Source organism: Alligator sinensis, unplaced genomic scaffold (assembly GCF_000455745.1).
Source record: "Alligator sinensis unplaced genomic scaffold, ASM45574v1 scaffold240_1, whole genome shotgun sequence".
NCBI classification, from domain to species: domain Eukaryota; kingdom Metazoa; phylum Chordata; order Crocodylia; family Alligatoridae; genus Alligator; species Alligator sinensis.
The window spans coordinates 3,760,761-3,778,556 of record NW_005841902.1 but is presented as its reverse complement, the minus strand read 5'-3'; the positions used below and the strand labels follow the sequence as shown (position 1 = coordinate 3,778,556).

Genomic DNA, 17,796 nt, shown 5'->3' with positions numbered 1-17,796 from the left:
CCACCTACATATCTATTAGGGGAACGCAGCAAGGGATCGGAGATGCTCTGCTCACCAGGGCACCTCTTGGGGTAACAAGGAACAATGGTCACCAACTGGCAGAGAGCAGATTTAGGCTGGATATCAGGAAAAACTTCTTCACAGTAAGGGTGGCCAAAATTTGGAATGGGCTTCCAAGGGAGGTGGTGCTCTCCCCTACCTTGTGGGTCTTTAAGAGAAGGCTGGATAAGTATCTGACTGGGGTCAAAAGCGCAGGCTCAGGGGTGATCTGGTGGCCACCTATAAATTTATCAGGGGTGCTCATCAGGATCTGGGGGAACGTTTGTTCACCAGAGCCTCCCAAGGGATGACCAGATTGAACAGTCACAAACTCCACTGTGACCAATTCAGGCTGGACATAAGAAAGAACTTCTTCACTGTCCGAGCCCCCAAGGTTTGGAATAGACTGCCGCCAGAGGCGGTTCAAGCACCCACTTTGAATGCCTTCAATACACATTTGGATGCTTATCTTGCTGGGATCCTATGATTCCTGAGGACTTCCTGCCCCTGGGGCAGGGGGCTGGACTCAATGATCCTCCGGGGTCCCTTCCAGCCCAAATGTCTATGAAATCTATGACATCTATCTTTCCTGCCTAGGCAGGGGGTCGGACTCGATGATTTGCTTAGGTCCCTTCCGACCCTAGCATCTATGAATCTATGAGTTCAGGATCCTGAGGAGACATATCAGCTCCTCAAATAACATCCTTGCTAGACCCCAGTTCAGATGCCAAATGAATCCATCTTGTATCCACTACAAAAAACAGTCACAGTCATTTGATCATAGAGAAACCTCAGGACCTTGATGTACTTTTTAGGATATCCAAATCTGGACAGTATTTTGCACAAGACTTTGCAATTGCTAGAATCAAAGGCCTTAGTGAGGTCAATGAAGGAAAGGAGGGTGATACCTCGATAGTTTCCCCACACTTATCTCCTTCCTTGAAGATAGCCATGATGTTGGCATTCCTCAAGTCCCCAGGGATCTCTTTGTTGTTCCAAATTTGGAGAATAAATCCATGGAATCTCAGAACCAGTTTCTCGCCATAAGCCTTGTACATTCAGCAGGTATGCCATTTGACCCGGTAGCCTTGTCATTCTTGGGTTTCCTGGATGGCACACCAGACTTCTTCTAGGATAGGAGGGTTGGCAAGGGATCCGTTTTCAGGGCACTGGGGGATGGATTTGATGGTGGTATCAGTCACAGTCATCTCATGGTCCTGGAGTGCCTCAAAGTGCTCTTTCCATCTAACTTGGATTCATTGTCTCTGAGGAACAACAAGTCATCCTGTGATCGCAGGAAAGTAGGACCATGGGAAGCTGGGTGATAGTTTTTTCCAGGCAACAAACCAGCTATGTATGTCATGTTTGTCAGCATACAGCTGAATCTCCTTGGCTTTATCTTACCACCAATTTTTTATTTCCTGTATCCTCCTTTGAGCTTTGGCTTTGAAGAACTGATACATCTCCTTTTTCTGCTAAGATGAGGTGTCATCTTGCCAAGCAGAGTGAGCCCTTCTCTTCCAGTCAAAGAGGACTTGGATCCCAGTGTTGCTTTCATCAAACCAGTCTTGGTGTTGATGGGTGGTATAGCCAATGGATTCAGCACAGGCCATAAGGATGGTGGTTTTAAACCCCTTTCAGAGATCTTCAATGTTGCCTTCATTTGTGGACAGGGCAGAAAACTTTCCATGAAGACACTGTTGGAGATTCTTACAGACTTTTTGGTCTCAAAGGGATTTGGTGTTGAGAGTCCTTTGCATTGCTTTTGGCTGTTTTCAGTGTTTCAGAGTAACCCGGATGTTCATAATGGATCTGACAAGATAGTGATCTGTTCAGTAGTCGTCAGTTCCTTGCATGGTTGACATGATATAGCATGCTCCATTCAATCACAGGCTCTAACAATAACATAGTTGAGGACATGTCAATGCTTAGAGCATGGATGTCTCCAAGTGATGTTGTATTTATCACTCTTCCTGAAGATGGTGTTTGTGATGACAAGACTGTGCTCCATGCATTTGCTCAGGAGAAGGATGCCATTGAAATTAATTTTCCCTGCTCCTTCCTTCCCAATGGTGCCACTTCAGAGTTCCAGGTCATGTCCAACTCTGGTGTTGAAGTCACCGAGGAGAATAATCTTGTCCTCCTTGTAAGTATTAGAATGTGGTCAAGGTTAAGTAGAATGTTCTTTGGCATTATCATCAGTACCAAACACTGGGGTGTACGCATTGATGATGGTGGTGGTTGTTGCTGAGCTTAAGACAGAAGGTCATAAGATATTCATTAATGCCCACAGAGAGCTCCTTAAGTTGACAGTTGAGCTGATACTTGATGGTGAAGCCAGCACTATAATGCATCTGTCCTGGGCCAATTTCCCTTTCCCTCTTCCTTCAGCTGGCCCTCATCTAGTCATCTTGTCATATTCAAAGCTGTAATGTCAATGTTGTATCACATTAGTTTCCTGGAGATAATGGTAATTCTTGTTTCTGGTCGTTCATTATCTTGGTTACCCATCAAGGTGTGAACGTTTCAACGACAGAGTGATCCCACTGGATGCAGTTACTGAGCCAGGAGCAGATAAGACAGTTTTGGTTTAGGGCACCTTTTCTAGCCATGTGGGGTAAACAGAGGAGATCCTGAATAGGACTGCTCAGGCATGGTAACTAATGACTCAGCTGCTAAATTTGCACCCCTGTCTCAACCCAGGTGCAAGATGAACATCAGGCTACCACTACCTGAATGCAGATTCACGGCTGGAGACTGCTGGATTCACTAGTCTTGTCTCTGTCACCCCTGGTTCATTGCTGCAGGGCTTTTAGAGGTTGTTATAGCAGGATTGTGTTGTTTTCTGTGGTAGAAGCCTGAATGTGACTATTTTTAATGTGAGGAAAAAGTGGTACATGGAAACAGCAACCACATGATCTCAACAAGGTGGAGATCTGGGCCCAGTGGCAAGGGAGAACCCTAGACAACAGGAGACCTCCATTGTGCTGCAGTCTTTTTCCATCTTTACAGATGTTGAGATTCTGACATCTTCCTCTGCCTAATATGCTGTTGAAGACTTGGGGTTGGACTGTGGTTTGTCTGGAATTTCCCTTTGGCCAGGGCTTTTCAACCTTTTTGCATCGTTGTACCCCCCCGGCAGCTGGACACAGAGCAACGTACACCCGGCTGCTGAGCGGGGTGGGGGGGAGGGAGTGGGGAGCAGCCAGACACTGAGTGGTGGCAGCTGAGCTGGTGGCACCTGCGCAGCATTGCAGGATGCTGTGTAATGGCGCTTCATCCCCGCCCACCCACACATACCCCCTAGGCCATCTCAACCCCCAGTTGACAACACCTGTCTTAGGCCAATTCACCATGGGTGACCCTGCCAGCAGTATGAGACTCTGGGAAACAGAGCTCAGAGGCTCACTGGGACACACAAGCCTCTACACCACTTCAAGCTCTCAGTCCACAGAGGTAAGAAATTCCACAACTAATATGAATGATCAAAATATGAAAGATGTGCAAGTGATAAGTGGTGGGAAGTTAAGGAGGAGGATGTTGCAGTGGTCCATCTGTTATTAGACATTCTTTTTATTATCTCTTGGAAAGATTATTATTTTGTTGCTTATTAATGTTTTAAAAATAACCCTGGCTTTTGTGGTTAACCTTTTTTTTTAAATTAAACCAAGAGAAAATGTGTTACTGTTGCTGCTTCTGTTGGAATGACACTGCCTGGATTGGAGACTGTTAGTGCTACTGTTATTAAAGACTTTTCCTACACTGTTTTGCATCTGTATTTTATGTACACTAATGCATATATATTCTCCCACCTCCTCTGTTAGCTTAGGAAGAATTATCATTCTTGTTTTACAAATAGTGAAATGAAGCACAAAAAGATTGTTATTTCTGGAATGTGATCCATAAGTCTGAAACAGAGAATCTAGATCATCTTCTTCTTAGTCCAATGCCCTAACTAAAGATTCCCAACCTTTTAAGGCCATAAGCCCACTTCTGAACTTGTGATCCAACTTCCGGGCTGAGTCAAACTGTAGTAATTGAATTTCTGTGGGATCCTCTTGTAAGTACCAGTACTCACAGGGTGCATCGACATGAGAAATTTATTGTATGGTTGACTAATTTGCTGTATAGTAAACATATCAGCATTTACACGTGTACCCCTACTAGGCTGGAGTAAACTAATTTACCCTGCAGCAGTTATAAAACTCCACGGCAGTGCACATGTAGACACTAGAGGGGATGGCTGGGGATTGAGGGTGTTTCAGTGCAGGAGCTGCCTGCTGGCTAGTATACTGAGATGAGGGGAGCAACACCGGGCTGGCAGGCTAACCCTTGGAGCCCCCTGCCAGCTGGGGCTGCTCCAACTCGGCTTTACATGCTGTGCATGAATAAACTCTGGAGCATATTGCTCCAGAGTTAATTGCTCCCAGGCACATGTCCAGATGGCATGCCTGGGAGCAATAAGCTCTGGATTTTATTCATGCACAATAATAACATGTGTAGATGCACCTGTAGTCTGGAAACCACTAAGCTTAACCATGAGCTCCTCCTTAGATTCACCTTCTCTCTTGACTTTCTCAAATATCAACAAATGAACAATCTGTAGGAGACTGAACCTGAGATTTACCAGGGTAAAAATATTTACAAAGATACTGGATTTAGCCCTGCCCCTCACCCCACAATTAAAGAAAGAAACCAAATCAATAAACCAACCTAACAAAGTTTTGTGGGTTTTAAGGGTTTGGGTTTTTTTTTTTGCAACATGTGGCCAATTCCATGGAAAATAAGTATTGGCAACAATTTTACCCCTGAAAAATATTTAAGTTTTTAATTTTTGACAAAAACAATTACAAATATAAGCTCGATGTGCAAAGAATAAAAGTAATTGTTTGATGTGTAAGAAGGGGAATGTCAAGTAGAAACTGGGTACTGTTATAAACTCTGTGTACAGCATCACAGAGACCACTGCTAGAATACTGTAACTTATTCTCCTGTCCACAGTTTGAAAAGATGGAGAAATTGTAAAATATTCAGAAGAGAGCTATAAGAAGTATTTAAAGTCTAGAACATTTGACTTATTATCTAAGATTAAAGAAGCACTATCTACTTACTTTAACAAAGTGCAAGTTAAGAGGTGACTTGATCACAGTCTGTAAGTACCTATATGTATTTATGCTATTGCTAAACTAAAGTTCAGAAGTAGGTTCAGAGACTGGAAGCTGAAGGCTATTACAGACTAGAAATAAGCCATGGTTTTTAACAGCAAAAGTAATTCACTATTGAAACAACCTGCCTAAGGATTCTTCAGCACTCAAAATCTTTCAATTATGGTTAAATGTCTAAAAAATAAGCCTGTAACATCCTGACAGAGAAAACACTTAGTGAAATTCTATATAGTCTGCACTATTCAGGACTCCATCATAAGGATTTATTTTGGCCCTCAAATCTATGAATGTTCTGATACTTAACAAGCAAATATATTTATAATTAATTTTACCTTTAAAACAGGCTCCCCTAGTAAATTTACTACACCCAGTGACAGACTGGATTTGTCCCAAAAGACCTATACAGTGGTGTAATGCAAGCTTTCCACAGAACTTAACACCGCAGGCATGTCACACATTACCTATGTTTAAAGAAAACAGGATTAATAATAATTAACTGCCTTTTTTTTCCTTCAAAAGAAAATTACCAAGAACTTGGGGTTTTTATTTGGGAACATAAAACATAGGCAGGGACTTTATTACCCTTAGACATAACTGAAAAAATAGGGGATATTCAAGACAACCGATAAACAGCAAACTCAAAACTAATAAAAAAGGAAGTATTTTTACCTACTGCACAATTAGAATGTATTGCCACAGGATATCATTTAAATAAAGTTCAGAGAGAGACTGAAGTAAATAGATTTTTTTTTATATGGACGCCCAGATTAGGCAGCTATATTAGCAAATATTAAAAAATAAACAGGAATTTTGGAAGGGATATAATCTCCTGTTGCAGGGTTTAAGCCACTCTCTAATTACTGGGAATTGGGGCTACATTTTTCTTGGCATGGTAACTGCCTACTGAAGAACTCAACAACTGGCCACTGCTTGCAATAATGCAATAGATTAAGGTAGCCAGTACTTTCTCTGTATGGAAATTCCTGTGTCTCCAAGTGGATGCCAATGAAGGGAAAACATTTAGATCAGAAATAGTACCAGCTGATGGAAACATTTTTATTATTTTCTATAGCATGTCTATATCCCATGGTATTTTTCCTTACCAGGTATAGGAAGACTCTAGCCATTGTTAGACCTTGAATGAAATGGCAACAATAGAAACAAATAAAACTACAGTAGAAAGGAAACACAGAAAAATATCATTTTTATCAACACTGCTGATAAACTTCTAGTTCAATATTTATTGAAAGGTATTTCCTCCACCTCTCCATTAGATTAATTAAAGTACTTGAGCATTATTTACAGGTGCCAACTCAGGAAGAATGGCTATAATGGTGTATATTATAAAAATGATCTTTCAAATATGAATTGCTCAGATAAAAAGGCTGATAATGACCGAACAACTATAGCTACAGTGGTTGCAATTATGTTCAATTTGTTTGATCTGGCATACTAAGCAGAACAATGATACAAGCCAGTTCTGTATGATGAAAAATGAAATTTTGAATGGTAAATAGTAACTATAAATACAAAACGAGACACTGCTTTTCTTCAGCATACCACTGAAGCTCTGTATCACAGGATACAAAATCTACCCCAAAGATTGATTTTAGATTTGTTTACAAACCTTTTCAAGAGAGTTGCCAATAACTAACATAATGGAGAGATATGTATCTTGTACATATATCTTATTATATTGCAATGCATTAAAATTGCAGTACCAGTCATCATAAACTGTGATTATGGGAATCAATGTTTGATATACTTATGCAACAATAATACAGCTACTTTAATCAAGTTGCCTACTGGGTAAGGAAATGGTAATGTATTATTGTACTTTCCCCTCAAATTACTGGCTTACATTAGGTATTGAAAGATATAGGGGAGGAAAGGAACTTGCAGAAAAGATGAAGGCGGAGCCCAGAGATCTAGATTGTAGTCTTTGATTAGCTAACTTTCCTCCATGACTTTCTAGTTACCAAATCTGAGATAAGAATGCTTACCTACCTGCAAAGGATACTGAAAGGATGATTTTTTTTAAATGTAATTAGGTCACCTAGACTCCAGACTAACCAGATTTTTTTAATGAAATTGGGAAATAATAAATAATTTGTTATACTATATCTGAAAAGAGATCACACTAGCTTTATGTTGCTTTTTTATTTTGGTTTGGTTTGGTTTATTTTTTGAAGTTTCTAGACAAAATTTACTGGTTTTGGTAATTTTTTTCCCTCCTCATTTTGTAATATAAGTGACACACTTTTTTCTTAGTGGTGATTAATTCCTGCTTAATCCATGGGCACTTTTCAGTTTGGGAATGAAAAAATATGTTAAGTGATATCCATTCTGAGAACGATTCATCCTCCAGTTCAAAGCACTTGGGCTGAGTTTCCATGCCTACTCAAACTCCAAGGTTTAGCCATACTCTTCCCACCTTGACCTTCACAAGTACTCAAGTTAGAAGATAAGCATTACTTCTGAGTAGCATCATTTTATTAAACTGCAGCAATTATATGCATGGGTTCATGAGGTTGGTGATGAATCTCACAAATTAACTAATATGGTGAAATGTAAAGTATCAAAGTTCCTTTATGGATCCCTCTCTCTTTAGAGACAACAAACACTGAAAAAATTAGTAAGGAGAGAGAGAAAGAAGGAACCTTATACAGTTTCAGACAATTAGTATTGTGAGTCTATTAGCTTCCACTCTTTGGAGCAGCCTTGTAATGATCACTGGGGTCAATAAACACATGAATTACATGAATAAGAAAAACCATACAATAAACTTTATGTCTGAAAGAGGAGACAAACCTCTGTAGAGTCTTTGTGTGGCTCTAACCAACTAGCAACTTCATCTCCTCATTCTCAATTTCTCCAGATTAGGCAGTCTCTCCAAACTATAACCTTTATCACTACAAGCCTCACCACAAGGATTCTGCTGCTGTGGATTGGGGGATCAATGATTAGATTCTCAATTAGGAGACCAGTCAGACAGTACTAAAAGGGTGGATCTTGAGTGCAAAGTTGCAGAGAATTCATCTGCATGTGGTGGACTCTGCAATGGAGTAAAACTGGAGAAGCTAATTTTCCTAAGTCCTCAAACAGAAAAAAGGAGGGGGTGTGCCAGATATCTTGTCAATCCTGATGATGCTGTGGATCAGGGCTGTCCAACTTCTGAATGGCTTGAGACCATGGGTCAACCATCCACACGCTGTATGGGGCTGCACACACTGCTAGGCCGCATGCCATGTAGGCTACATGGCATAGCACCACACTGTACCATGTGAGCCTCCCCCAACACACTGTACTCATGCACCCCACATTCCCCAGAGACCCACAGGCCTCAGGCTCTCTCAGTCCCCAGGGCTGCACAGCCCCTACCTGGTCCCAAGGGTAGTGGGAAGAAGTGGAAGCTGAAGAAGGGAGAGACCCAGGGACACAGCAGCAGGAGAATGATAAAAGGAAGCAGTGCCTGGACCACTTGAGAGGCAGTCAAGCCACTATTTTTAGGCGGTTTCCACGAAAAGCAGCATTCCTCATAGTTTCATAGTTTCATAGTTTCAGGGTCGGAAGGGACCTAATAGATCTTCTAGCCCGACCCCCCGCCAGGGCGGGAGAACAACCCAAAAACACAAACAAAACCACTCACCCTAAAAACAAAAACGGGACTCAAATGAGTCCACTCATGATTTTCAGTGGAATCGTTAGGAAAAAAAAAGCAACAACAACAAAAAAAACTTCTTACTGAAAATAAAATGCTGGCTCCCTAGTGGAAGCCAGCAATTCTCATAGCCATTGGCACACAGAAAAGGAACCAAGATGGCAGTTACCCCTCCTCTCTCTGCTGCTGATTGGCCAAGAAGGCTGCCCATTGTGTGCCTCTGCCTGTCTCCACCAATCAGAGTGGTGAGGGGCAGAATCGCATGAGTAGCAGCCCTTGCAGTCAATCAGCAGCATGGGGGAACCTCACCACAAAAACCCATGAAAACGGTGGGACGTGTTGCAATCAGACCACAGATTGTCCCCTGCCGCCTCGATTTTGGTAGATTAAAGATCACTATCTACCAAACCAGAGCTGTCCAACTGCTGGACCATGGGCTGCATGTGGCCCATAGGAGTCCAGCAGGTAGCCTGTAGTGCACAAGTGTCATGGGTAGCTAACATATGGATGAAGAGGCCTGGCAGCCCCTTGTGCCAGTGTCTCCCAGTGCCTCATGGTGGAGAATAGCTCACATGATGGGAGGTGGGGTCCACATGCAGTCAATGCAGCCTGAGCAGTGGTGGGGATCCTGGGTGTGGCTGCCCCCACAGCATGCAGCCTAATTGGTGTGTGTCCCACGGGCTGCGTGCAGGCACCACATGTGGCCCCCCAGCCATATCAAAGTGTCAAAGTTGAGCAGCTCTGAAGTAAGTTAACTTTGAGTATTTTCTGTACCTATAATGTATTCTATTTGCACAGACAAGTGCCACCATTATCAAAAATAACAAGGGATTCAGAATCCTTTACTTTTTAAAAACTCAACTGAGACAATTTAAAATGTTTCCATTTTTACCAAATATTAACTATTTATCATTGTGGAGGATAATTTTGTACCCACAATAACTTGCAATGGATTGGACAGCTGTAAAAGCTACAGTGTGCTAATATGAGTAGCTTTAAATCTTCTCTTACCAAGATTACTGCCTTTGCTTTAAAGGTAACCACTTTCCGATGTGGTCCTCAGCAACAATGGCAACAACATCAAAATATCCCCCAACTAATCTATTTTAGCCTATTGATCATTGCAATTTCTGATTAATGTTATTGTGTCATTAATTAAATGGCTACCATGTCTGTCAAGCAAATAGTTTTCACATAAAGTAGATAATCACCTCAACTTGATTCAAATTAGAATAAAATACAGGTAAATTGTCGAATTATTTAATTACTGGAAATCAAACAATCAAATGCAACAGAGCACATTTTATTTTTATGAACAAGTCATTGCTCTTTGGTTCATTTAGGAGAAGGCAGTTAAGGATTTTGCTTTCAATTTCCTATTTACTTTTCAGAGATTAAATTAATCCTTACATTTAAATATGTTTGCACCTTACATTAATTTAAGATTATTTCTTCTTTACCACTTGTTGAAGCTGTGTAGCATTTCAGATTTCAGGAAATGTTTTTCAGGTGATTAATATTTTTCCCAATAAAGTAAACAAGACATTGTGTCCCAAATGCACTATGTATTAGAGAGGCATTCAGATCATCAGATAAGCTAAAAATAACCTTTTTTCTTCAAGTCTTCCTTGCTTTCTCCCTGCATTATGCTGACATTGCTGCTGCCAAAGACAACACTGAACCATGAAGCTGATAGAGAAGAGTATGTGTAAGTTGTTGTGTAATTACTATAATTTAAAGGAATGTAAATGATTTAGTTAGGTCTACATTTATTTTGCAAAAATATAACAGAGCCAGTTCTTGCATATTATTTCCATGTCCTGATACACACACAGAAGTGCCATGGAATGAAAAGGGTTTTTTAGTGTGTTATTAGAATGCTTTTGTATAAAATATTGAAGGTCAAATCCACATGGTCTCAATAGGGCATAAGAGGGATTTAACTCCTGCCTATGGAGCAATTCAAATTGGCCTACTGCCAGTACATAAAAACCTGTTATGCACCAAAATCCACCATGCGCCTCCCTTTGTCCCCAAGTGACCACACTTAAGTGCACGTGTCCGCACAGAAGCAATGTAGAACATGCACTTCAGTGGCTTGCTTCTGCCAAAGCTCTAGAGTGAATCTAACTGGCCCTGGGAGGTGGCTAAGTTCTGTTCAAGTCCCTGGAGAAGCCCACAATAGCAGAGCAGACCTAACCACAACTAACCCTCTCTGAGACCTGGCAGTCCATCCTCACAGGCAATTTACCAATATATCATGGGCACACATACCATGGCCAGAAAGAGCAGGAAGACCACCAACAGATGGTAAATGAATGCTAGGTGTACCAGCACCAGCAGTGAGCCAGAGACAGACAGAAAGGTTTCATCTGAAAGGGATTTCAAGGTAGCCATAGGGCAGACAGATTAGCAGAGTAGGGACAGGGAACAAGTTAGAACTTTAATTAGCTGGGGGGGGTAATTAAAGGGACAGAATTAGGGAGAGCTAGAGTAGTCAGACATGAAAGGGAAGGGTACCCCATATAGAGAGCCTTAGGAGGCTGGGAGGAACATCTAATAGAACATATGGGAATAGGGAGGGACAGCATGAGTTGAGTGAGTTGGTGGACGAGGTGAAAAGTATGTGTGCCCTAGCAACTACACCTGCCCTAGGAGATGAATTTTAGGCATATATTGAATGCTTCCATACCTAATAGCTGCACTGTAGCTTCAAGTCTAGAGGTGATTCCTGGAGAAAGGGCTCATCTTGGCCAGCCTCTGTGACCTCCTGGATTGCAGTCCTGGTTGCTACTCCAGATGTGCCATATCTCTGTACCTGTGTAAGTCAGCACTGCCCTGACCATCCTGGCCCTAGCCTCCTTTCAAGCAAGTGGCTGAACAGACTATTCAAATCAGCCAGACTATAGCCTCTAGGACACTTAAATAGTTCTTGGAAGCCATTGTTGCTATCCCAGCACAGGCACCCACACAGACATATGTGGTAATTATTAGGGTGCAGTTCCTGGGCATTCTGAGCTTCATGGATGGTTTCTGTATGCTTGTCACCAGTCCTGAAAGGATGTTCATCCATACATTGGCCAGCAGTTTTATGTATGTGCTGAACATGATACCTCTCTGCAACACCTACATGGAGATCACGGACATGGCCATACAATACTTATTGCATTCCATATGCAACCTTTTCCCAAAAATGAACCTCTTAAAATGGGGAAGCTGATTTTCTTCCCAGAATAAACACCCCACTTTCACAGCCTTTTAAAAGCTCACAGCCCTGGTTGTGGTAAAAGCTGGTAAAAGCTTTTACCTGGTTGCTGGTAAAAGCTAAACCACTTTTAGCTCTTACCAGAATCACAGATCTGTCCATGGAGACCAGTGTTCAGCAACAGCTAGTTTCAGCTCTTGACTAAGCAGGAAGGGGAGGGTGAGCCAGTTGAATAGATTTTGGCCTTGCTCTATGCAGCCATAATTCTGGAAAGAATTTTTTTTTTCATTTTGCCTTCCCAAAAACAAGGTGCTCATCTCATCTGGAGGTATCTGGCATACAAGAAACCAGCAGTGTGGTCTCTACAAGTGCCTTCATCATGGAGATTCCCTCAGGACTGGCTACTTTTCCTGCAACGCTTGCCTTTCCCCCCAGCCCAGGGTTTGCCCAGATACAAGTGGCAAGTCTGCTGCACAGCAGACAACTTTTGGAGGCCAGGACATACAATCCTAGGGACACAAACCCTGCCCTGATGCCATGGATACAGACAATCCTGCACCATCCCAGGATGAGGTGGATGTTCCCAGCCACTTGGCAGTGGTGGGGCTCTTAGGGCTGGAGGACTCACGGTTCAAGGATGGCTTTTCTCAGTTTGGCAAGGCATGCTTCTCAGAGGCAGAAAGGGGATTCCCAGATATCTTGTCTCTAGCACCCATCAGGCACTAGGTGTTGTGGGAGAGAATGATAGAGAATGTCATGCTGTAGAACAGATGAAAAGTTAATTGGTTATTTGTCTGTTTTCCAGCAGGTCAGCTACAGGATTTCCTATCTTAGGGATTCCTGGAGAAGTCTGTGATCAAGGCTATGCAAATCCAGCAACATGTTTGACTTGCTTTCTTGGAAAGCAGAGATGTGCATAATGTTATGGTGTCCCAAGATCATTCTTTCATGCTTAAGGAGGCTGCATTCTGTGCATACTCACATCTGGCCTCTACCCCTTGTGTGTCACATCAGTGTTTCACTCACTCATTACAGTATGGGTAAAGGTCCCTTGGCCCAATTCCTGAAGATATGCAAGAAACAATCCCCTGAAAATCTAGTCCGAAGATATGCAAGAAACAATCCCCTGAAAATCTAGTCCGAAGTGCCCTCTCTGATGCGATACTAGCCTCTTCAAGAAAACCTTAATCAGGAAATTCATCCTTTCAGAAGGTAGAGCAAGTCCTTGTGCTTTCATTGAGGTATCTCCTATGGGTGTCTTGGAACTACTTCTGAATATAAGCACTGTTCTGTGAGGTCCATCAGTATGTGGATGTCTGTCCTATTTGAGATTTAAGGCTCAGTGCTTCTCTCACCTGCTAGTAGTTCAATGGGATAGGAGACATCCTGCCTGGGCCCATTCTGTTTACAGAGCAGTTTGGTATATGTGTGAATTAATAATGCTGAATTAATTCTTCATTAATAGTATGGGGAACCTAGCTGCCTAACGTGGTCTGTTTAAATCAACTTCTTTCCCAGGCATGCAAGAGTTAGTCAAGCTACCCAAATCAAGGCTCCTATGGAAATAATTTGTAACTGGCCCAGAAGGTCTGCATCTTGGTACTGAATGAGTATTATTAAACATAACATTACAAGCATAAATATATCTAAAGTGGCCACTAATTGCAGTCTGAATTAAGGTATGAAGGAATAAGTAGTCATGGAAACTAAACTGGAGAGATTTCCTACACTACAAGAGAGGCAGATTAATTGGGCGGTGTGGAAAAAAAATTCTGAAAATTTTTTCCTGTACCTGTGGAGGCCTCCAATGTGGCCAGTCTAACCTAATCAACCTTTTACAAACACCAGGTGCTCTTATTTTTGTTTAAACTGTGATTCTGCCCATTAATTTGTGAATGAAAGCCTAATGTGATGTGACATGCTGCAGACAGAAGTAGATGATTAATGTCCTGATTTCCAAAAATGTTTCTACTGAAATCTGGCTCAAGTGTTCTTATTAGAAACACTTCCAAAAAGAAAATAGTGCAAAATTAAAAATGTTATTTCCTATGCAATAAAATGTATAGGGAAACAGGTTGATTATAATCCAGTCCTTTATTATACATTTTCTTAATAATATATTTGTATCTGGGGCATGCACAATAAACACTGCCACAATTATATTCACTACAGAATTACAATGAAAAGTCATCTGAAACCCAGGCTTCTTGGCTTTTTTGAACTGTGTTTAATCTTGTTGAAACCTTATTTAAGATGAAAACTGATTTTCCTTGATTTGTTAGACTTTGCACAATATTCCACATCCAAAAGTTAACACACAAAATTGGCACAAATGGCAATCTTTGCTCAAAAATTATGTTACACAAAGAAGGATGTCACTGGTGAATAAAATAGCAAATCTGTGCTGATTCATGTCTTGTAGGGAATAAGAAAATTCCTTTTCTAGCAATACAACATGGTTGATCTTAAGAAACAAAGATATCATAATCAAAAATCAAATCCTTATATTTCTAAAGTTTACTCAGTGTTGCTAAGGGAACGAAAGTGATGGCTTCTTCCTCTATGGAGGATCATCATGCTTCAATTTATAGGAATCATATATGATCCAGGAATGTCGAGTCATAAAAATTAAGGAAATTCAGAAGTAAAGCTAAAATTCTATCCTTAAAATGTTGCACTAGGTATTGAGTCCTGTACAGAACTTCATATGAAACATGGCTATAAAATTCTCAACCGCAGTGGGTGAAATCAAGGGCAGAGTTCCACCTTATATCTGAATTTCACTGTTAAAAGTTCAGTCAGATTCACAAAACCAAGTTTGAAATTATATTCCTGTTGTTTATATTTTAGATTCTTGTTTTAAGGAAAGCATTTGTTTGTTACTAACCCCCTAGATATATAGTTAATCAATACTCATTCATAATTCTTTTCTGTCTAGACTAATGGCTCTGGAACTTGGGAAAAGAGTATACGTACACACACATACTTGGAATAGAATACTGTATGACTGAGACAATGGAGTTCTTAATGTAATAGGTACACTCCCAATGCTATCAGTGTGTAGCGTGAAGGTGTTAATTAGTTTTAGCATAAACCTATATTAATATAACCAATATAACACAAAGTTGCTGATTTTCAAATGTTAACACGACAAAAGAATACTACCTGTGAAAGGCTCTAGAGTAAACATCTTGAAGAAAAAGGCCCCTATACATGCACAGAGCAGTTACAAGATAGGCAGGATCAATTTCCTATACTTGAATGTCAGCATCCCCCAACCCTAACTCTAAAGGCATGACCTCTGAAGGCAAGAGGGTACTTCGTCTTCCATAGGCAAGTTCAGTCCTTGGGCATTCTGGAGATTGCTATTAATGCCAAATAGTAAAAATTGTTAGCATCATTTTTATACGGCTTCTTCTTTACAGGGAAGGGAACTTGGCATACCTGGCCATTCACAGGTGTGATGCTGTTGTATCCTTACTTCTCAGAGTTGGCGATTGTTTATACAGAAAAAGGAAAGCATAAAAGAACAAGCCCTTGCAACTTTGAGGTGCAAGTATACCATCATATGTCCCTTCCCCAGTTTTAGGATCAGGATGGTACAGATGGTCACTACCAACCTAGACTTAATCTGGATTTACAATTCCTTGGTGAAAGCGTCACCTTTCCACAGAGAATCCCTTGAGCTATCTACTTCTCTACATTTCTTTAACCCATGTACTAAGAAAAACAAAAAGCAAAACCCCAAATATAACACCACATCAACTTGATTTGCACTTCTAATGCTTCCATTTTCCTCTTTAGTTATGGACCTGTTGAAATACAGGAAAGCAGCTTTTAATCTTTAGATTCCACATCTGCCAATCAAGTTTCAAAAAAGGAAAAGAAAACTCAGAACTGTGTCACTTCAACAAAGAATCATTAAAAAAAATTATTAAAGCACATCTCATAAACATTTGGGAACCATGCCACTTCTGCATTAGAACTTATTCTAAACAAAATAGAAAGAGACAAGAAAGGAAGAGGAACACAGGAGAGGGAAAACTGAGTTTGAGTTCTTAAGCAAAGCAGTTTGACTCACATGTGCATGCATAAGTTAAAATGGACATCTAGTTCCCTCTTAAAATGTATAAACTGGGCATATGGTCAACATGTCCAGAATAAAGCAATAATGAATGCTGACTATAAGTACATTAAATTAAAAAGCTGCTGACAAATAGGTAGCTAAATATACATAAAGTATACACATATTGCCACTTCTTATCGTCGAGTAAGTTATTCTTTTTAACAAACCTTTAATATTAAACTGATTGCAGAGATAAATGGTCTCCTCTCATGAAATGCTGTTTCAGGGAAGAGTTTTATGGAAATATATTCAGAGTAGGCAAAGATGATTAATCACTAGAAAAACTTTGATCAGCAGACTGACAAACTGTACCATCCTGTAAGAATACTTTGCATGTTAAACAGGTATTAGTTCAGATGTTATAGTAAATTTTAACTCAAGGCTGCTGTAAAACCATATATCTTTCTATGTTAAAGAATCAAAAAACAAGTGCAACAACTGATGCATCACTTTTTCATTTTTGTTTAATTTAGTAATAGTAGAATTAAATGGTTTCAAAGCAAGCTCTACATTATTTCAAAACGCAATCATATATTTAACATAATTCTGAAGAAAAAAACCTCTTCACCGCATTAAACATACACACAAATCAATTTTAAAACTGTACATGTTATTTTTTTTAGGAAGCAACCTAAAGAACTGTACCACAGGAATTAAGAATACTTTCTGTATTCTGACACACCACAAATTATAATTCATTTGTTGATTGTTACAGGGTTTCAGGACACAAAACTTCATGCAATAATATCTGGAAGAAAATGAAAAATAAACGGAAAGAAATGGATATATCCAGTGCTAAATGAAACCACTGAATTCTTTAAATAAAACAAATGCCATTTTTATCAGTCAAAAACATTTATTGTCTTTCAACTAAATGGGCCTCAATTACTTTGTCTCTTGGAGACAACTCTCTTGAGAGCCTCCCCATTTCCTATCTATTAAAACCCAGTATATTTAATTTCTTATTGGTTTCTACAAAGATGGCTCAAGGCAGGTGTGTCCTTGTGGCTTCTGAATCAGAAAGTGCATCTTCTTGAATAGAAGGTTCATAATCGCCTGCATTATCAGCCAATTCAACATCTTGCTCATCATTACTCTCAGCACTGTAATCAACTTCTTCAAGGAAGCGAGGCTCATCTTCATCCAGAACATATGTAGTTGGGCTGTATAGAAACACCACACAGAGTTACATTAATCATTTTAAAGGGTTTATTATGTTCAGCTATACTCAATTAGACCATTGTACCTTCTCTACCTGAAACTAAAATAATTTACAATGATACTTATAACATGAGAGAAGCAGGATAGCTGGAACATAATGAGAGTTACTTTAACCAAATAAAGGCTTAAAATAGCATTTTTATGGCTGCCAAAATGATTTAGTCAGTATATAAGGTGCAAATCTACCGTGCCCTCTGCCTGACTTCAGACTAATACAGCTAACTACTACTCTCTACTAAATTAATGACATGTATGTAAATATATAACATAAACATTTGTGTATATACACACACATATAAATTGCATATCAAACATACACAATAAAAAGATGTCACTGAATTGCTTTATAAGAAAGGTATTTATGTAAAATATATTCTAC

The 17,796-nt window shown here is 40.2% G+C and overlaps 1 protein-coding gene across 7 annotated transcripts in view; it reads right to left on the bottom strand.

The window, feature by feature from the left end:
* Window positions 1-14,145: 14,145 nt before the first annotated feature.
* Window positions 14,146-17,796, bottom strand: part of AGTPBP1 (ATP/GTP binding protein 1) — a 126,351-nt gene continuing 122,700 nt past the window's right edge. For 6 of the 7 annotated variants that reach the window (XM_025197692.1, XM_025197689.1, XM_014517354.2 and 3 more), the window contains exon 27: window positions 14,146-17,359. In XM_025197692.1, coding sequence (XP_025053477.1) covers window positions 17,182-17,359 — 178 coding nt within the window. In that variant the 3' untranslated portion in view covers window positions 14,146-17,181. The remainder of the gene's footprint in view (window positions 17,360-17,796) is intronic. The other variant, XM_025197694.1, reaches the window with a different exon arrangement.